Source organism: Poromitra crassiceps (genome assembly GCF_964638095.1).
Source record: "Poromitra crassiceps genome assembly, chromosome: 25".
Taxonomy (NCBI): Eukaryota; Metazoa; Chordata; class Actinopteri; order Beryciformes; family Melamphaidae; genus Poromitra; species Poromitra crassiceps.
This window is the reverse complement of record NC_139649.1, coordinates 13,323,996-13,346,495: the sequence shown is the minus strand read 5'-3', so window position 1 is coordinate 13,346,495 and position 22,500 is coordinate 13,323,996. Positions and strand designations below refer to the sequence as shown.

The window sequence follows — 22,500 nt, the reverse complement described above, 5'->3', positions numbered from 1 at the left end:
TTATTACTACTTTCAAACTAGTAATGATGTTGTAATAACCACTACTGCCTGATGTAAACCAAAGTGCTCTTCTGGGACATGTATTAAAAATGATTGATTGATTGATTGATCAATATACCAGTAAGATTAACATTATTTATGATTATTTGATTGATGATGATGAATATTAGTATTATGATTATTATCTGATTATTTTCACATCCCACCACTCCTCCCTTCCTCTCCGCTCTCTATCCTCTCCTCACCTGTGAAATGAGGAGTTGACACGAGGACAGCTCTCTGCCCGTCTCCTCCATCTTGCGGTGGCACTCCGTCTGCAGGTTCTCCAGGTGGCGGCAGCGCTTCACCATGGACTTCACCTCGGACTTGATCTTACTGATGTAGAGACGGGCCACCGTGAACTCCTCCTCGATCACCCCTGTGAGCTCCATGGGCTGGAGGAGGAGGAGGAGGAGGAGGAGGAGGAGGAGGAGGAGGAGGAGGAGGAGGGACAGGGGATAGAGGGTGGCAGGGTGATAGATGGGAGAAAGAGAGAGAGAGAGAGAGAGAGTAAGAAAGAAAGAAAGAAAGAAAGAAAGAAAGAAAGAAAGAAAGAAAGAAAGAAAGAAATAAAGAAAGAAAGAGACAAGAGTATTGGAGAAGTTTAGTTTAGTTTGAGTATGTTTTAAACTTAAAGCCAATTGGGGCGTTGTGGAGGGAGGGAATGGTAGGTGTTTTGTAATGCACATCGATTATGCTAACAGCATCATTTAGCAGATGCTGAAGCTCAAATGAACCGCGGAGGACAGAGTATAAACACATCAATATCAATCCAAATGTGAGCGCAAACAATTGCCAGCGGCTCAAACCTGGTAGTGACACACAGACAGATACTGAAATTTCTTGTTTGGGGCCATAACCTACTAGCCTCAGGTGTACAGTACATCAAACCTTTATTACCAACTTTGCCCGTGTGCAAATGATTCCATCGAGATACACTAGAGGTATTTTCTCACAGACATAAGATTTTCCCTCAAAAGTGTCTCCTATTCTGTCACAGGCAACGTCTCTGTCTGTGGAAATGTCCCTGGCGAGGGCGATAATGACTTCTGCCAAACCGCAGACTCTGCCGGTGTCTTTGGCCTCACCAGCTTGATGTCCCTGTTTCCCACGATGGTGCTGAACTCGCTCAGGTCCCTCATCAGCCCGTTGAGAATCTCAGCGATGCGCTTCCTCTGGTGGCCGCTCACTTCCTGGATGCGGGACAGCTCCACCTCTAACGACATCAGGTGGGCCTGTGGGAGGGGAGGAGAGGGCCAAGGGAGTGGTGACGAGGGAGCGAGAGGGAATAGAGGGAGAAAAAGAGGCAGAGGAGGTGAAGGTATAACCCAGAAACAGGAGAGAGAAGAGAAAGTACAGATGGAGAGAATATAAGGAAGGGTGTTTAGGGAGCAGGGAAGGATGGAGAGGAGGAGGGATTGAATCATCCTATACTGCTTTGTTTACTTTTTAGTATGAACCCTTGACCCTAGTTCTTTTACCATCATGCTCAGGGACTACAGATGAAAATTAGCTCTCTTGCTAACTCTGGTACATTTACATGGATGTGCAAACTGACATGTTGATTAATGTACACTGTCCCTGGTAAATAAATGCTTAAATAAATAAATAAATAAATTGGGAGTATTGGGATGTTGAAGCGTACACAGCTATACGATACCGGTTAACCCCTGATGTCATTTTCAGCTGAGAAATCCGAGTGGCTAAGCGTAATGGACGCTAAATTACAAATCAATAGACTTTGGAGACAGGGGTTGATGTAATGGCGCTGGGTGAAGAGGTCTGTGAAAGGGAGTGATGAAGCCTAATAAAACCATTTCTGACGATGCTTATAATCAATACAGCACAGCAAACGCAGTAAGAAAGCTAAAGGGGAATGGGCAGTGCAGTGGTGTTCCAGTGAATTTATACCCCCCAAAACTAATCCTTTGATCTTGTACAATTCAGCATTGATTTTCTTTAAACATGGTGAACTACAAAACAAGAGAGGCAAGTCAAGATTTCACAAAGACACAACACTTCCTGCAGCGACCGTGTTGAGCACATTTGCGAGGAGAGATTGAAAATGAAGTGTGAAATTTCAATTTGTCACGCTCATACTGACGCGGAATGGCTTTCTGGCTTATAAAACATGCCAGAAGAGAATTCCCCATTCATTTTCTTCATTTTTATTTTAGTTTTTTGCTCCAAGTGAAATGTCACTCACGATTCAGTAGGTGCCTGATTGACTTGGTTCCAGGCTTAAAACTCATTATATAAGGACTTTTCAAAATTTCTACAGAGCAAATGAATGGGGAATTCTCTTCCGTCACGTGACTGTTGAGCTCTATGCGTGTGAGGTATGTCTTGAGGGTGGATTTTTACAACCAGCCTAAGTGGATCATCTGTCATTTAAAAGGATCATTAACCATCTCCTTATATCACATTCACTCATTTACCAACCGCTCCATCATCATCTCCCTCATTAACCTCAGCCACCCTGATCATCTTCTGGGTCAGTTCCCATACCATACCATTACCTTAGCATACTGTACTGCAGTGATACTCAACTGGCGGCCCGCTGGCCACATGCGGCCCGCGGGCGCCCCCTGTGTGGCCCGCGATGGAATTGCAAAAAAAAAAAGAAAAAAAAAAAGAAAATGTTTTTTTTTTGCCATAACATGCCATAACATTAACTTAGCATAGACACCATGCCATAACATGAAATTAGCATATTCGTTTATGGGAGAAAGTGAAAGCAAAATGTGCAATTTTGTCAAAGAAAGATGTCTTATAGGTGTTTAAAGACGATTCGATGTATATGGATAGATAGAAGGGAAGAGATGGATGTTTGGATGATTGGCATGATGATGAAAGAGCCGGAATGGTGTCTGAATGGACAGATGAACGGGACAGTGAGCGATGACACCTCTAGCCTCCTGTGGAAGAAGAAGTAAGGCGTTTCCGGTGAAAGCACTGATGGAGACAGACAGCCGAGGAGGCAGTGGGGTGAGGACAGTGACAAATGCACTCCGTTGCGCCAATTTTTCTAGTCCACCGCCTCAACCATTTTAGTGAAAAGTGAAAAGTGTGGAGGGGGAGGGGGGGCGTGGCACAACAATATACATTAGCATAAAAGCTGTACGGCAGTAAATGGGCAATTACTTAATGAGCCAGGGGGGCCCGAGCTGGAAGAGGCCATAAAAAGGCTGGAATAATGGACTTTTTTATTGCTCTGTGGGATTGCTCTCTGAGTCCGGTTTCACAAGTTGACCAGCCTGTCAGGCAGTGATCCTGGTAGTGTTGTAGTCGAGTCACTATAGACCAAATCACCGTGACGTCACCATGTAAACAACATTTACTTCCGGGTACCACTTCGGGAAGGCGGCAGGTTTAAATGTGCGTGTTGTCAAATAAATGCTGTCAAACTCTCTCGTTGTTTTCGGCCGACTACTTTCAATTTAAATGCTCAAACGGTTGGTAAACATGCTTGTCCGACGTATCTAGCCTTTCTTCTGTGTTTGTTTTATGTAGTGTTAGCTAGCTAATAACGTTTGTTTACAACTGTCAAACTCGCTGTTTTTTTGCAGACTCGTTAACGTTACGTTACAGACAGAGGCTACTGACGCCGCTCGGATACAGCTCGGAACCCGGATGTTGTAGCTGTAGTAAAGCCTGTGCCGCCGAATCCAGAGTTCTCTTTGCTCATGTTTGCCCTTTGCAGAGGGAATTTAGAATAATCCAAATCTTGACCCGCTCTTTATGGTCACTGGACACCCAACAACACAACACGAACGAACCATTTTTGTCTTCTTTGTCTGTTTTTGTCTTCAACACGTCAGTTTGTGCGGAGGTAACCGGAACCAGGGGTAACCGGAAGTAAATGTAAACATCCCCGCTGATTTGGTCTATATCTCGAGTCCAAGTCGAGCCTCGAGTCCCCAGTGTTCGAGTCAACAAAGAAGAGTCCGAACCGAGTCCAGATGACGTGAGTCTGAGTCTGAGTCATCAAGGTTGAGTCTGAGTCGAGTTCCAAGATGGATTGAGTTAACCTTGCTTGCAAGATGGATAACCTCGCGAGATCAAAAGAGATTCTCTCGACGTAATCCATCTTGTCATGCACAGGCAGTTAAGATGATTGGCCGAACCATGGCCGCGGCTCGATGAATCAGCGGCAGCCTTAGGCGGGCTCAGGCTCGTCTGGGCAAGTAGTGGGTACATGGTCTTTGTAGTTCTTTTCACTCGTCAACATGGCTGCCGCCGCGGAAGTGACGGGCAGTCTAAATGCAATTGAATGTAACGTTCCCAATTCTATGTATTAAATTCAACATTTGGGAAGGCTAAGCCACACAACTAGTTCGTTATAATCTAACGTCATGCTTCGAAGCCGACTTTACGACGATGAGGACGGTGAGGACTCAATCAATGAATACCACGGAGATCAGGCACCTTCCTCCGGTCGCAAACGTGACGGTCAGAGGCATGGCGATCTGATTGGTTGAAGTTAACACGCACCAGCGGTGATAGACAGATGGGTCATCCAATCACCTGCCAAGTAGCTTGGAAAACGTGCCCGCCTCCGTCAGCGGGTCGGGTTACTGCATTCCCAGATCGACTGGTTTAGTGAAACGTAATGTGGAGCTAAACCGTCCATCTGGCAGCGTCAGGTTAGGATTGAGTCACTTCACAGGCTAACTTTACGATAGCTAGCTAACGTTAAATGTACCTTGTCACTCAGTCAGCCAGCTATCAACAGTGAACAGTCCAAGTAACGTTAGCATCTCATTTACTTTTCTGGGTGCATCCTTGACAGATAGGCTTATCTGTTGAAGTTTGAGGTTGTTGTCGCTGTCTTCTCCTCAACTTTGTTTACAACATCTAGTGGCAGTGCGCTTGCTGGAATTTGATGTAAAATCCGTGAAAGCAAAGTGCACAGTTTGGGGCGTCTCTACATCTTGGCACTAACTTAACTTCACCGTTACTGAACATGAGCGTGAATCCGCACGAAATGGAATGTCATGGTATTAATAAATATTCATATTTTATGCCCAATTATTTGGACCTATTATGGAGAGAGAAAAAACTATCAATTAACAAGTCCAAGTCCAATTTTCTCCAACTTCAACAATGAATGTCAGGGGACAAAGCACTCGGTTGATATTGAGGAGGCGTGCCAATGAGATGATTGAAGAGAACAAGATGGAGGACAGGGCGGTTAGATTAGTGACTTGTGCGGTGAGCGGTTGTATTGTCAGCTCCTTTCATCAATGTCTCCAGCAGCTTCTGAGGAAGGCAGAGGGGGGAGGGGAGAGGGGAGCACACCCTGCCTGGCAGACTGTAAAACGGATGATAAAATATTGAAGAGGTTTTAAGAAGGTGAATAATGGTCCATCCGGTCCACTGAGCCAGTCACAATAACCTTATTACAGACTGGCCGGCTCTGCTGATGGGTCCTCGTTTGCATTTGTGTCCACTTCTTCTTCTTCCTCCCAAAATAAAATGCCTTCATGAAGATGCACAAAACTTTGCACACAGCTCCCATCCCATGCTAACCACACCTGCTACAGTATGGAGGGAACTGCAGCACTACAGCAGTCAATATAATCTAAAAACATTACAATCCTGCAGTAAATCATGTACGTCCACAGGGATTTGGTATTCCCCAATACATTTGTGGATACGTGAAGAATCTTCTAAGATGATTCTTCTGGTTTTTCTTACAGTCCCCGATATCTATAGAGTACTGCAGGGATGACGTATTTTTGTAGGCTTACCCAGAAATCGCCGCCATGCAGGGGTGTCTGTGTGTGGGGGGAATGTCTGTGTGGGGGGTGTCTGTGTGTGTGGGAGGTGGCGGGTGTCTGTGTGTGTGGGAGGTGGGGCTGTGTCAGTGTGTGTGTGTGTGTGTGTGTGTGGGGGGGGGGGATGTCTGTGTGTGTGTGTGTGTGTGTGTGGGGGGGGGGGGATGTCTGTGTGGGGGGTGTCTGTGTGTGGGAGGTGGGGCTGTGTCTGTGTGTGTGTGTGTGTGTGTGTGTGTGTGTGTGTGTGTGTGTGGGGGGGGGGGTGTGGGGGGTGTCTATGTGTGGGAGGTGGGGCTGTGTCAGTGTGTGTGTGTGTGTGTGTGGGGGGGGGGGGGGTGTCTGTGTGGGGGGTGTCTGTGTGTGGGAGGTGGGGCTGTGTCAGAGTGTGTGTGTGTGTGTGTGTGGGGGGGGGGTGTCTGTGTGGGGGGTGTCTGTGTGTGTGAGGTGGGGCTGTGTCAGTGTGTGTGTGTGTGTGTGGGGGGGGATGTCTGTGTGGGGGGTGTCTGTGTGTGGGAGGTGGGGCTGTGTCAGTGTGTGTGTGTGTGTGTGGGGGGGGGGATGTCTGTGTGTGTGTGTGTGTGTGTGGGGGGGGGGGGGTCTGTTTGGGGGGGGGGGGGGTGGCTTGGTATTGGTCGGCCGACCCAGCCGACGTCACAAACGTTGTGACACAACAAACCGTGACTAACAGACACCGCCCGTCTGCCTAGGAAATTGTATAGCTTGTTTTCAGGTGACATCAAGGGGCGAGAGACCATTGACTGTATAGTGAGCGAGACATGTGCAGATCATGCTGGAGGGCAACCAGCTGCATGCTACATAGGAAGCAATAGGAACACACTAGCAAAATGCCTATGGTATGAAAAAACACTTCTCTTGTATTGTATATGGATCATATCCTATATGTTTTGCAATCTTCTAGCGATGCCTGCAGCGTGGAGCGGCATCCAACCCTACTCGCTTTCCTCCATTCTCCATCGCTGCTCTTTTCGACGTCATCAGAATCACGTGCTTTTGCAAACAAGCTATAATAGGATTAACAGCTGAGCCAACCCACCATTCTCTTTGCCAGTTCCTCGGCCAGCAGCTTGTTCTGCACGCTCTTCTGCTCCACCTCCAGGCTCTTCTGGTCGTAGTTGACCGCCAGCTCTTCCAGGGCCTGGAGGACCTCCTTCACCTCGGCCTTAGCACATTCATTCTCCGTCTGCAGCCTGCCCAGCTCCGACTGCACCTTCTCACTGTCTCCACGGGACGATGCCAGAAGCTGAGGGGCACATGATGTTTACAGCTATAAGACAACGGCAAACGGTGAATGGAGAAAGATGCCGTTACAATTAGGGGTGTCAAAAATAATCAATTATAAGATGCATCGTGATGCGGACCTGCACAATTCTGCATCTATTCACAAATGTCAAAAATCGATTATTAAAATAAAAAATAAAAAATAAAAAAATAAAAAAGAATTATATAATCAAATAAAATATAATGGAAGTACATGCAGTTGTTTATTTTAATTATGGATCATAATACAATGCAATTCTAAATGCACTTTTATTTTAAAAGTAGCCACACAGTGAGAAAAAAGAAAGTGAGAAAGAAAATTGTGTATTCGGGAAAAAAAGTGATGCATCGATTTAAGATGCATCGAGATGCATCGAGATGCATCGATAATCGTTATCGAATTGAATCGTAGCCCTCTGAATCGTAATCGAATCGAATCGTGAGGCCAGTGAAGATTCACAGCCCTAGTTACGATACCGAGAAAGTCAATATACGGGAGCATAATATGCATCAAGCAGCATCTTCTGACAGGAACATAAGAGCTGCTGGGTTTTCTCATTGCAAAGATAATCTCATCCATTGGCCTTCAAGAGAGCGCGATGCGAAGAATAAATGACTGTGGTCTACCTGTGTGTACCGCAGCGTAGAGATCCTGTTTCACTATAAAGATGTAATTTGATGTAAAAGCGGAGATGCTTTCCAGCCATGGTGTCTGCTGGTAAGTGCAGCAGCACCACAGCCCACGTGGGGCATTGTGTTAATACAGACAGATGGATGGTATAAATATCCCCAGTCTCTATAGACTCCTACTGCCTGCATGGCTATGCTCCTATCAACAGCTATTGTAAATATAACATCATTGCTATGTCTTATATGTGCAGGCAGGCACCATCCCACTGTGTGCCTTGCATTACAGAATGGATGTTGTTTCACGTCACACAAGTGTTTTACAAACAGTGCCTGCCTGTTTGTACTGTAGCCTACAGACTCGCTGTGGCTGCTGAATATGAATTCATGTTAGCTACGAGCAAGATTTTCGATTGTTATTAAACAGTCTAAATTTAATATCGATGCATCACATCTTACCTCTAATAGTAGACGAGACCAACGCAGAGTAGTCTCGCTTGAACCCCGAGTGAATCGGCCAGTGTTAGTCTGTCTGTGGCCAGGGCAGATCAGGAAGTGAAATGAAACGGTTTGCAGCAGCCACTTCGGCCATAATAACCACAAAATAACTTCCAAAAAACCTGTTAGAATATAACGAGAGATGTTCGCGAGAGTATGCACGACGTTCTCCTTGTTTATGGTATGTTGCTACGCAGCGCGAACGGGGGAATGCAGGCAGCTGCGTTTCACTTCCGGGTTTCACTTCCGGGGTTTAGCCGGTCCGGCGGTAAGGAGAGAGAGAGAGAGAGCCCCCTGGTGACGCGAGTTTAGACAGACACAGACTTAAGAGAGCAATCTCCGATTCACACGGCTTTGGTCTCAGCTACTATTATAGGTAAGATGTGAGGCATCAATATTGTAATTATACTGTTTAATAACAATCGAAAATCTTGCTCGTAGCTGCTTTAATGCTAAGGTTGGGTTGTTGCCATCATGTTTGTTTTTATGAGCCACAACCCGCTGCAGGCCCATTGTGTGATACACATGAACAGATTTGGTAAATGTGGAGTCTAGCAGGTCTACATGCCAAAGCGTGTTGCAGGCCGTTTTTAGCCCACTGGTTCTGTCATCTGTAGCCAAAACAATTGGCAGGTTGTCCGCTATAAAGAGTCTTTTAACTGCCAGCTTGGTCCGCCTGTGCATTTGGGAAAAACATGTAGATTCTCTAGATTCACATAAAACAAGCGCAAATAGCTTGAAGCCCACGGTGCAGTGGTGTGGCCATTCAGCCTTATGGGGTTACACCGCAACAACACGGCTAATCCTTTTCATCAGAGAAAGTCACATCCACTCAGCTACTCCTCCTATGCAAGCCTCCAACCCCCACTCTCTCTACGTCTACGACCTTCCTATCCCTAGCTATGGCCCCTTTTCCCTAACCCCGCCCCCTTCCTGACCATGCCCCCTCCCACCACCCAGATCCCTTTAGCCACTCCCCCTACCCACCCCTCAAATCCCGACTCTACATTACCTCCCTAGCTATTCTCCTTATGTAGCCACGCCCATTTGACCCGGTTGTGTGGTCGTGTGGCGACTTCCGGCTGGCTAAAAAAAAATAAAAAAAAATGGCTGGCTGCTCCAATATCATCTAACTCTGAATTAACTAATAATTTAGCCAATTGTATGTAACATACCAAATAAAAGCTCCGTTCACTCCCATAGACCAGCATCATTTTCCCTGAATTAAACATAGCTAAAAGCTGTTGTGTGGTGGGTTGCGCACACAACAAATGTAAAAAAATCGCCAGTTAAAGTTTTTTTGTACTCCTGAGCAAAACAAGGAAGCCATTGAGAATTGGCGAGAAGAAAAATGTGGATCTAGCTGTCAAGGAAGTAAGTTGGAGTGTTCATCTTCCGTATATACGATCTTTTTGTGCAACACGCAACCATGCACGTGACATAGGAGAACGCCAGGATTGGGGGGGGGGTTTCTGTTTTCCCCCGTTTTGGGCGTGGTTTCTGAATGATGACGCGCTCCGCAGTGTCTCTTCCCTGGCCCCGCCCCCTTCAGTAAACATCCATGAGTGAGTGAGTGAGTGAGTGTCCTGACTTTGCCATCTTGATTCTGACCCCGGCCTGGCCTGCTGCAAGCGCCGTGGGAAAAAAGTGATGCTATGCTCATTCCCAGCATGGAAACATACATACAAACTACACAGTAAACCGTTGATGAACCTTTCTTTTATATATCATTCTTAGCCATGATGTTATCCATACCATCTTTTCAATAGTTGTCTCCACATGCAGCAAACAGACATACAGAGATACTGGCAGCATTGTAAGTGAGTATACCTTCCAGGTACCTGGAGGTGCCATGTGTATCAAAGATACACAACAGCTGTCACAGACGTCCCGCATCATGACTTTGTCCTACATCAATCCCTGTATTGATCCTTCTCTCCTATCGTTTGTGCTCAAGCAGCAACCTACTTTTTCTGAATTGTGTACAAGTACTATAAATGTGTTTTTACAGACCAAAAGATACTCTATTTTCCTCAAGTGCCTTCTGACAATTGAATAATATGTTTATTGCAAAAGATTCATCCAGACAGCATTCACTGAAAAGTAGGACTTCTACAATTGTTACATTTGTAGGTGTTGCATTTAACCAAAGAGAAGAAAGGATGCTGTGAAGATGAGATATTTCACCTCTTCCTGGTCGAGCATCTGCTCCTTCAGCTTCTCCACCATCTGGCTCTGGTGATTGATCTCATCATCCTTCAATGGTAAATACACAAATTGAGGAGGGTCAGTTCATATATTGTACACATGGATACAGTATACTATACTACTCAATCGCCCATATCAATGCATTTGTTGAAATTGAATTTTGACATTATGTGGTCTACTGTCACAATCCTTTCCCCAACTCTAAATACAGTTAAATTCATTAATATAATGCACTTATTGTAAGTCACTTTTGATCAAATGTATGTATGTACACAACGTATATAATGACATCATGTAATGTAATGTAATGTAATGTAATGTAATTAATTGAATGGAATGGCTTTTTTTGGCTGATCTCAGTGTCCTACAGTACAAGCTGAGAGAGGAAATACAATGTGGAAAAACACTACATGACACAGTTATCATCAATAAAGGTGTGTTGGAGACCCATATCAAATTACTATTCTAAATGAATTCAGTCGTTTTGCTCTGTTCAACTGTTCATGTGCACCAGAATGGAACAAATACGATCACTCAGTGCTAATCCCAACCATCTTAAACCCCAGACGCACTGAAGCAAACTCTGAACATAAGAGAGAGCATTTACAGTAATTTCCCCAAGGCGTGTTCGACATGTGAATACAGTAAACATGGTAGACAGTAATGTCGGCTCTGCTGCACCGCAATAGAATGGGGGTGGGGGGAAGGGGGGCAAAATACATATCCCCATGCTTTTCCCTGTACGCACGACTGTACAGGTGTATATGCCTACATGTCACATGTCTGCAAACCACTGTAAAAGGGTTACATGTTACTGGAAAACCATGGTTATTTGACCTGCAGAATACAGTATATATATATATATATATATATATATATATATATATATATATATATATATATATATATATATATATACTGTATATATACAGTATATATATACAGTATATATATACAGTATATATATATATATATATATACAGTATATATATATACTGTATATATATATTTACTGTATATATACAGTATATATATATATATATATACTGTATATATATACAGTATATATATATACTGTATATATATATTTACTGTATATATATATTTATTGTATATATACAGTATATATATATATATATATACACAGTATATATATATATATATACTGTATATATATATATAATGGAGAGAGAGAGAGAGAGAGAGAGAGAGAGAGAGGGGGGAAGCATTTCAGAAAGTGTTCATACATGTTGGATGTTATAGGGTTAGGATAAGAATTTTTAATTATCATTTCAATATTGCTCCATTCCAAAGGGGCTTGGATATATGAGGTAATACTATGGCAGCTATTCCTGCCTCTTTTTCATTATTTTCTTTTACTACATGAACTATACATGTGTGATGCACTCCTTGCATTCATATGTGATATACCATTGAACTGCAACTACCATGCGCAATCATCCCCGTATGTATTATTCACATATACATATATATAGTCCACATGCACTATCCCATTCATCAGCACCTTGTCATCCAGCTGTTTGTAGAGCTTGCGGATCTCCTCCTCGTACTTCTGCCGCTCCTCTTCTGAGATCCGCACCACGATGGAGGAGGTGGGGCAGGAGGGGGAGGTGGGGCAGGAGGGGGAGGTGGGGGAGCAGGGGCTGCAGATGTGGAGAGGCGGCTCCTCGGCCTCAAGAGGGACCAGGCGCACCTCGTCCGAGCCCGCGCTCAGCTGCTCTAACTCGGGGACTTCCTCACCTAGAGAGGAGGGGCAAAAAATGACTCTGTCAACATTTTTTAACATTTCTGTTGCACCTATCTCTGGCACTACTGTACCTCTCCTATAGGATCATTGCGTAAAGAAGGGATTAGTGTGTTGTAGTGTTGGTATAATTATAGCCAGATCCAACCGCAATGCATGCTATCTCCAAATGGAGTTAGTGTGCTAACTGAAGTTCAGGAACACAAAGAACACACCATGTAATTATCTGCGCCACACTAAGCTATTTCACCTGCGCTCCAATCACTTCACTGATGAATACACCTGTGTTCTATCAACTCAATCACTCATAGCATAATATAAACACGACTATATTCTCTCTTCCCCCTGTTTGCCTCAGTCGTCACGACCCGAGCTCCCCCCCAACCCCAAGTTTCTTCCTCCGTTACAGGCAGCACGGGCGGAGTCTGCATGTTCCCCCCGTGCCTGCGTGGGTTTTCCCCCGGGTACTCCGGTTTCCTCCCACAAACAGCAAAAGACATGCTAGTCAGGGCCGCATAATCCTGCATCTCTATCCCCTGCTCACAGGAACCACGGGGGGGGGCTGATGGAGCCGGGACTCCATCCCGTGAAGCTGAGCTGCGCTCTAGAACCGAGCTTCACCCAAAGACGCTACCCCCACTCTGAGTCTCAACCCCTGGGTTACCTGTCACTGCCGTACCACTCTCCTGAAGAGACGCTGTCGCACCTCGACCCCATTCACATTCTCGCACCCAAACACCCACTTACAATAAATTATAAATTATTTGTTTAAACATGGGTGTGGTCTGTGTTAGTGACTGTAAGATTAGAGTGTGGGCCAACCGGACAATTTCACAGTACTGATTTGACTGTTTTTGGCTGAATATTTCCTCCATCCCTGGTGTATATATATTCCCCCTTGTATATTATAGACCAGTGGTCTCCAATCATGTGCCAAGAAGAAACAGGTATTGATTCCAATCACACACGATACTGCCTGATGCGTCACCGATGATTAGTTCTTCTCTCCAGTTGAAGATGTGCTACAGTGAATCAAGTGGCTCAAGGGCACATGGTATGGAACCACTGTTCTAGACGGGAGAGGAGAGAGACATGATTGAATATATGGGACAGCCGTTCCCATCTTTGGGCCATCCTTGACCATGATGGTAGAGATGGAGGTCAACTGCATCCATTTCTGGGAATTCCTGGCCTGAGGTGGGCAGCGATATCGTGCAGGGGCAGTGTGGGAGGAGTTAAGGGTAACGATGTTGTCAAAATGATCCATTAGGAAATTAAATGCACTAAATTGAGAGACAGAGATAAGAGAGCAGAGGGAGGAAATGTGTTTGTGTGTGTGTGCGTGTGCGTGCGTGTGCGTGTGCGTGTGTGTGTGTGTGTGAGAGTCACTGAGTGGGTTATATCTTGATGGTTGAGACAGGTAAAAATAATTAAAAAGTAAAGATTCGGTCAAGCACTGAGGAAATGATCTAGAAAACGCTGGTCAGGATTCATTACCCAGCTTGAATGTCAACCCATCGCTACCATTGGGTGCACTGACATTTGAATTGACCTAAACTGGAGGATGATCAGGGGTGTGTGTGTGTGTGTGTGTGTGTGTGTGTGTGTGTGTGTGTGTGTGTGTGTGTGTGTGTGTGTGTGTGTGTGTGTGTGTGTGTATTATGAGCATGAATGTGTGCATCCAGCGCTTCAAAGTGTGCTGAATGTTTATGCTTATGTATTTATAATATGCACATGCATGCAATGTGCTCTTGTATGAGCGTGTGCTCATGTCTAAGTGTGTGAACGCATCTTGAGGACAAAAACAACGTGGGTTAGGATGAGTCATCTGTAGATGTGATTAGCCTTGTGTGGCTGAGAGGATTACCAATACATAGGATAGGATGCATAAAACATAAGCGTCCAACACCTCTGCCTCCAGGACAATGTGAAGAAATCCAGTTATATACTAAGTGTCAAAAAACGGAATAATATGACACAGAAATAGCCTGAAAAGGATTTTGGGCGGAGGTCCAACACAACTGTTTGGGGCCTCTCTTCCCACGTCTCTATTGGCCTGCACTCAGATGATATCAAATGAGGTTAAATTTGCACTAACGTGGACTGAAAAATAATATCCCCACGGGCTGGCAGGCTGGTGAAATGTTCATTCCCTACTGGTCCAAACGCTTTCCTGCTGGGATTGGGGACAGGAACAAGATGGAGCGATGTGGTGAAGTTGACTGTGTGGATACTGGGCTCCACCTTGACTTTGCCCATCATCTGTCTCCAGCACAAGCTTCTCACGTGGCAATATGCCATCTCTTTTTTTCCCCTCCTGCATTTGACAGCTGATGTTTTCTGGCAAGCATAAAGCATAAATCGTTCATGGCCGTGGAAACAGAACAGGCTCATGATCATTTTATTCCAGAGAGTTTTCACTCTTCTCATGAATATTATTCTAAATCTAACATAAACTACAGTTGATCATGTCAAAATGCCCAGGCAGGCATCAATGGGAAAATCAATCAGTTTTTCATAGCTTCGGGGAAACCTTTCCGGCAAGACTCTTTTTTTTTTTATCACGTTTTTTCAGATTTTCTCCCATTTTCTTCCCAATTGTGCTTCTCAAATACCCCCTGCTGTCACAGTCGTTGCTCCACCCCCTCTGCCGATCTGGGGAGAGCCGTAGACTAGCACATGCTTCCTCCGACACATGTGCAGTCGGCAGCCGCTTCTCTTCACCTGACAGCGAGGCGTTTCATCGGCAAGACGTAGCGAGTGAGAGGATCACGCAATCTCCCCCATTTCCCCTCTCCTCTCGAACAGTCTGACCAGAGGAGGCGCTAGTGCAGCAACCAGAACTCATACCCCACCGGCTTCCCACTCGCAGGCATGTGTCTGTAGGAACATGTGACCAAGGTACCGCTGCCGGGAATTGAACCCGGGTCTCTGCGGTGGTATAGGCCAGTGCTTTTAACTCTACTACCCACACACCCCTCCTCTCCGCGGTGGTATAGGCCACAGTGCTTTTAACTCTACTACCCACCCACACACCCCTCCCACAAGACTCTTTATGGATGCAATGCTTTTACAGGGCGTGATCCCCTTATTTGTCTCACCGTTCCTCCAGCGGCTCAGCTCAGCCTCGAGTCTCTGGATCGTCTCTTTCTTTAGCCGGTTCTTCTCCTTCTCCTTCTCGTACTTCTTCTTCCACTGCTCTGCCGTGAGCACCAGGTTCACCGATACGGTATTCCTAATGGTCTTGGCCCTAATTGGAAGGATGGAGTGCAGAAACAGAGGAAGGGTGTGAGCAAAACAGAGAGAGAGAGAGAGAGAGAGAGAGAGAGAGAGAGAGAGAGAGAGAGAGAGGGGGAGAGAGAGAGAGAGAGGGGGAGAGATGGAGAGAGAGGGGGTGGAGTGAAGGTATGGGGGGAGGAAATAACAGGGTCAGGAGAAAAAGGATAGAGATGATGAAGAAGGGTGAGCCAGAGGCAGACAGGAGAAGAACTGTCAACAAGGTATACTATATAGGCTATTTCAGCCATGAGTGCTCAATAAAGAATGAGCTTGTATCTCATTATTACTCGCTATGCAAATTGGTTTTGTGCTGACTGCATGTGATGGTGCACGTAGGGGGAGGGAGGTACGGTATAGAGAAGGAAGAGAGATCATTCAGACTGTAAAAATGCTATAGACTAGGGGTGTCACGATATTTCATCGCACGATATATCGCGATATCGAAACGTCACGATATGCGTATCGTCAGAAAAAAATGATATCGTAATTTTTTTTTTTTTTTTTTTTGCTCCTGAATAATAATAGAACAAATTTAGCAGAATCAACACACATGAGTGAGGGGGTAGACTACTACTGGCATGGCCAAACAGCTCAAGGGGTACATAAGATTACATAAGTTTAGGGACCATTGAGCATGAGTTATTTAAGAAATAGATTGTATACTTAGTTTTTCTTTCACCATGCAACAAACATTTAGTTTGTGACAGTGTGACACATTCTATTGCAAGAGAAGCATTATCTTCCATGTTGTTTTCTAGTTATTATAATAACAATTTCCAAAAACAGCATTTGTTTTGTATTTTGTGTATTTCAAATGAAAGACTATTTTTCCAGTATTTTCCCAGGGCTCCCTTGAAAAGAGGTTTCGATTTCAACGGGACTCACATGGTTAAATAAATGATAAATAAATACATAAAAATGATTTACTTTTGTTAAAAAAAAGTATTGTTAAAATATCGTATCGTATCGTTATCGTCAACCCAATATCGTGGATCGTATCGTATCGTGAAATTAGTGTATCGTGACACCCCTACTATAGACCTTTGCAATCGACAACATATTCAGATGCAATCACACACTTCACCAGAAGAAGAATGTGACTGTATTTGTCACTCAGTTATGATACAAGTAAGTGGCATAAGTGGAGTTAAAACCTTTATAGTGAGATTAGTTCTAGGCACAATTTCATTATGACTAGCTACCCCCTGTGTGCTCTGCACACTAATCAAGCTCTTAATTTCACGCTCCGGTAAGAAGACACTGTTGTCATTCTTTGACTCCATACTATTAACGAGGAGACAAATAGCCCCGTCTACATTTGTCTCATCACATCAAAATTGAAAATGATTCCAAATATATCATCGTTATCATCATGGAATCATGCACTGATTTGAATGCCGAGATGAGCTACTGTGCTTGATGATGGCACATACAAGACTGGGAGATGAGACCATTTTCAATCCAATGATTGTGTGCTGTGGATACGGTGGATCCTTACGGTCATAAATTATTTATTTCAACCCACCACATCCTCTCATCACTCATTCTTCAGGGAAGTCATTGGTAGTAGAAGGAAGAAAAGACGACTGAGATACAGCAGGCTTTTCCAGGCCATTTCTTTTCCAGTGTGAGCTTCTTTGAGTCGAAAGCGACGAGCAATAGCTGCGGAAAGCTGACAAGCAAGCCGAATCTCTGCTTCTTTCTAGCCTTGCAGCTTACCCTAAAGATTAGAGCACACCCTCCTTTCAACAGCCCTAACACGCTCTGAAAGCAATGCAACACAAACCCTGCCTCGAGAGCGGTTTGTCAAAAGCAGAGTTTGAGGCAGAGTAATGTGAAGAGCATATCATTTCAGCAGGAATACATTCCAGCAGGGCTGTCTCAGCTGGGTGCGTTAACGCTAGGCGGTGTGGCGGACCACTGCTGCTTAACATTATGTTTTTTTTGGTTGTTTTTTTTCCCCCCGATTTTTTTTATCACATTTTATCCCCCATTAGTGCTCACTTGATTTCTCAATCCTGGTTGCTGCTCCACCCTCTGCCAATCTGGGGAGAGCCGAGACTGGCTCCATGCTTCCTCCGAGACATGGGCAGTCAGCCAGCCGCTTCTTTTCACCTGACAGAGGAAGCTTCACCGGTAGGACATAGCACGTGGGAGGATCACGCTATTCCAACCAGTTCCCCTCCCTCAGAACAGGCGCCCTTAACGACCAGAGGAGGAACCACATTAGCAACCAGGATGTTGCATGTTTTTGTGAAGGGGGTGAAGGAAACCCCCAGGAGGCACGGGGAGAACATGCAACATTATGGACGTGATGTTACCGTTGGCCAAACATCAGCGTGGATTTGGTCTCTGCGTCGTTGTAGCTGGAGGGAGAGCAACAGATGAACATGGTGGTGCGACAGTTCCCGCCCAGCGAGTCCTGCAGGATGCGAGTCATTTTGCTGTCGCGGTACGGAACGTGGGATTTCTGCAGAGAGGAGGAAGGAAACAGAGGGGAAAAGGGAGAGAGAGAAAGAGAGAGAGCCATCAAGAGAGAGAAGGGGGTAAAGACTGTGGAAAGTGTGCAGAAACACATTGACTGCACCACCACACACACACACACACACACACACGCACGCACGCACACACACACGCACACACACACACACACGCACACACACACACACACACACACGCACACACACACACACACACACACACCTTACAGAGCACACTGTGTGCACCACCAGTCCACCACACACACACACACACACACACACACACACACGCACACGCACACGCACACGCACACACACACACACACACACACACACACACACACACACACACACACACACACACACACGCACACACACACACCTTACAGAGCACACTGTGTGCACCACCAGTCCACCACACACACATGCCTTACAGCACGCTGTGAAAGAACATGAGCACTTTCACAATATCTCCACTCAACCTTGGGAAAGCTTTCAACAGACCCTTGAGTAGGTCCTTGCAAAATTACTAAAGAAAAAGAAATGCCAGTCTAAAAAAGAAGTGTTAAAGGGATACGCCAACATTTTGAGAGTTTTTAGGCCATTTGCCATATTGCCGAAATTAAAACTAGGAACGTACATGGCTTTATCTTCAATCCGCGTGCTGTGGTAGAGCCCTCACTGCTAATAGCTTAGTGCTACAATGGCAGTCTATGGTATTGTTTGTTGCCTACTCCCATTCAGTCGCCCAGTAGTAAATCCACACACCGAGAACTAAACAAAGAGTAACCGAAGAGTAATTACCTCATGGCAAACGAGGAAGTAACCTCGGTTATACTCCCGTTAGTTCGGTTACTCTTTGTTTAGTTCTCTTTGTGTGGATTTACTACGAAATGACCGTTTCACATAAGTGGATTATTTTTTCAATGCGTGGTGAGTACACGAGTCACAAGATGTACATCTGAGTGTTTCTGGTGCTGTTGGAATGTGCAAAAATACAGTACAATAGACTGTCATTGTAGCGCTAAGCTATTAGCAGTGAGGGCTCTACCACAGTTTGTACTGCACGCAGATTGAACATGAAGCCATGTACGTTCTAGTTTTAATATCGGCAATATGGCAAATGGCCTAAACTCTCAAAATATTGGCATAGCCCTTTAAGCATTTATTGGGACTTCCATAGACGTTCAGGACTATGTAAGGAGGAGACAATGGATGTTTTAATTACAATGGTGGAGCTGGAGGGACATACATTACAGAGAGGGCAGAATGGGTGACCTGGTCATGTAGGTTGGATCTGGTGAAAGTGGGCAATTGGACAAGCGTGCTATCATTATATTATGTAGTGTTCACTCGAATGTCGGTGTCATTTGGTTCCAGAGCAAATTACCTCATCGAGGACAAATGTTCTCATCTAAAATTCTCATTTTATTCACTGCAGTCTAGAGACTCCATTTTGGAAAACAGGCTTGTTTTGGCAGCGAGCCTTAGGTGTCTTGTACAAACAATTTAGCGGCTGAGCGAGAGGCAATCACGACACAGGCCTTGCTAGACGATGAAGGCCGTATAGATCTCTCTGCCGTACCGTTCCCTCGGCCAAGGCTGAGATCACGTTGCCCAGCGCAGACAGAGACTTGTTGATGTTCTTGGCCTCATCCAGCACCGCTCCCTCTGCGCCTGTCTTACTGACCTGAGACAGATACAGAGACATAGGGGGAATTAGTTCATAATGGACCCTATCTTCATCATTCATCATGTCAGTGAGGAAACCTCCATCGTTTTCCTTTTCCTTTGACAGACAAACAGGGTCTCCAACATGTAAACAAAATCTTGGATCAAGCCGAGCAACTGTGCATTGCAATTGTCAAAAAATATATGTGAATCAATGTGAATCGACCAGATTTTGAGAAGGTTTCTGCAAGAAACATAGGGTTCAGGAAGTGTATAGGAAAGCTAGTAAGCTACACCATATTTGGCTGAAATTGTCTTGGGATACAGTTATTTACACATTAGCAGAACGAGGAACTTAACCATAGAAGATACTGAGTTGTTCTATCAAGGCATTCTGTGACAGCGTCCTGACAGTACGTATTGCAATAATTCTATAGCATGTTGTTTCAAACTCAAAGAAAGTTACTGGAGCAGAACTTTCTCAGCCCCAGGTGACCTCCAAGAGGTGTTGTAGATGCAGCCTCGGCACTTATTAGTTTAAAATCACTGCAGTCAGCATCTATCCAGAGAAGCAAACGTGGGCAAACTGTGTCAACACTAGAAACACATCCATGAACCCAGAGCCAAGTCGGGGCTTAGTTTGCTTCAGCAGGGTCTCCGATGTTAAATTGTTTTTTGGATGGTGTGATGAAGCTTGACGAGTCTGATTCTGACTCAAAAGCCCTTGAAACTGGGGAACGATTACATGCGGCTCCTTCAGAGCTCCCTTCAATTTGAACTCTGACTTCTCTTTGTCCTTTGCCCCTTTTTTTCTATCCTCTATTTTTCCACTTTTTCTTCCAATTGTACTCTGTACTGCCAATTTCCCCTGCCTATAAGTGGGACCAGTCATTGCTCCACCCCCTCTGATGATCTGGAGGGTGTAGATTCTCACATGCCTCCTCTGATACATAAGTCGTCGGCCACTTCTTTTCACCTGAGAGCGAAGAGTTCCACTGGCAGCAGGACGTAGCGCGTGGAGGATCACGCTATTCCCCCCAGTTCCCCTCCCCGTGGAACAGGAGCCCCGGCCGACCAGAGGAGGCACTAGTGCAGCAACCAGGACACATACCCGTAATCCATCTTCCCACCCACAGACACGGCAAAAAACCTTTGCAGTTTGATATTTTCTCAAGAATTGTACTTGAGTCTTGTCCCTATTGGAAACATATTTTCTTATTTCTCAGAAACTGATGGTGGTTGTTTTTATCTCCAGTGTACTGTTACCAGTGGGACAAAGTGGATTTTGGTCCAAATGTGCAAACCCGTACTCATCTTGTGCCAGGCAAAACAAACCCTGAATAATTGAGCAGATTTCAGTAACTGTCTTCTATGAGCTCCAAAGCCCTTTGCTGTCGAAGACTGATCAATCTTTTATAAATAATTAAAATAACTCAGTGCAGTGGCATGGAGGAAATACTCTCAAATGCAGCCAATGCCCCAAGGGTGGAAGTCAGTGTGTTTGTTCTGTCTCCTTGATGCTTGAACAACATGAATTGTGAAAAAGACTCCTGGTCCTCAGTGTTAGAATAGTGTTAATTAATTATAACGTTGCCAAACCCTTCTTTCAAGGTTTCGACAGAAGACACCGACCTTCTCACTACCGGCGAGGTCGACCAGGTAGAGCTTCCCACTCAGTTTCTGCTCCGTCTCCACATGTTCCTGCTTGATGCTGATCAGGAAGATGCTGTGGCTACGGGAGCTATGCTCATTCATGTCTAGGAGAGGAGAGGGGGGGGAGGTGAAAGGAGAGGAGAGGAGAGAGGAGGGGAACAGAGTAGAAGAGAGGAGAGGAGAGAGGAGGGGAGGGGAGGGGAGGGGAACAGAGTAGAAGAGAGGAGAGGAGAGAGGGGAGGAGAAGAGAGGGGAGGGGGGGAGAGAGAGGAGAGGGGAGGGGAGTGGAAGAGAGGAGAGGAGAGGGGAGGGGAGGGGAGGGGAGGGGAGGGGAGGGGAGGGGAGGGGAGGGGAGGGGAGGGGAGGAGAGGAGAGGAGAGGAGAGGAGAGTGGAAGAGAGGAGAGGGGAGGAGAGGGAAGGAGAGGAGAAGAGAATAGGAGAGGAGAAGAAATGAGGAGAGGAGAGAGGAGAGGGGGAGAGGACAGGAGGGAAGAGGAGAGGGGAGGGGAGGAGAGGAGAGGAGGAGAGGAGAGGAGGAGAGGAGGAGAGGAGAAGAAAGGAGGAGAGGAGAAGAGAGGATGGGGAGGAGAGAGGAGAGGAGAGGAGGAAGTGGATGAGGAGAATAGAGAGAAGACAGGTTGGGGCGAGACGAGCAGAAGGGAAAAGAGAAGTGCAAAGGGAAGATGACAGGGGGGAGAAGGGAACAGAGAAGAGGAGACAAGACGAGACAACAGGAGATAAGATAACGAGTGCGGCAGCAGAGAGACAGTGAATTATCTATTTCAGACTCCTAATAGAAACTGTCACAAAGGCAGTCCTGTCAGCCAGCCAGTCAATCAGTCAAGTCAGTGTTCCTACAGACCCAGTTGTTTAGAGAGATGTTCACTACTATCCTGCTCTCACCTCCCACCTCATCATCATGTGCTATTCACCCCTTGTGCTTACTGTAACCAAGGCTTCACTTTAGTGACGTGTGCAAAAATCACATGTGAAATGTGCGAGGAATGAGTGAGCATGTGAGAGGAACGGTGTGACTCACTGGTGACAGCAACGTGACGATTGGCCTTGCCTTCATCTATGACATCCATCACCTCCTCAGGGCTTGTCACGAAGCGCTCGGTGCACCCCTGGGTGTGTGACACACACACACACACACACACACACACACACACACAAGCACACACGCACACGCACGTGTACGCGTGCGAGCACACACGAATT

At 45.6% G+C, this 22,500-nt stretch overlaps 1 protein-coding gene across 1 annotated transcript in view; it reads right to left on the bottom strand.

Moving 5' to 3' along the window:
* The window catches only part of kif5ab (kinesin family member 5A, b), a gene marked incomplete at both ends in the record, with an annotated part of 65,211 nt that overhangs the window by 16,146 nt on the left and 26,565 nt on the right, over positions 1 to 22,500 (bottom strand). Inside the window, 10 exons of the mRNA XM_083660955.1 lie at positions 246 to 434; positions 1,128 to 1,274; positions 6,874 to 7,080; positions 10,410 to 10,478; positions 11,956 to 12,191; positions 15,297 to 15,445; positions 17,796 to 17,944; positions 19,540 to 19,644; positions 21,258 to 21,382; positions 22,319 to 22,406. Coding sequence (XP_083517081.1) covers positions 246 to 434; positions 1,128 to 1,274; positions 6,874 to 7,080; positions 10,410 to 10,478; positions 11,956 to 12,191; positions 15,297 to 15,445; positions 17,796 to 17,944; positions 19,540 to 19,644; positions 21,258 to 21,382; positions 22,319 to 22,406 — 1,464 coding nt within the window. The remainder of the gene's footprint in view (positions 1 to 245; positions 435 to 1,127; positions 1,275 to 6,873; positions 7,081 to 10,409; positions 10,479 to 11,955; positions 12,192 to 15,296; positions 15,446 to 17,795; positions 17,945 to 19,539; positions 19,645 to 21,257; positions 21,383 to 22,318; positions 22,407 to 22,500) is intronic.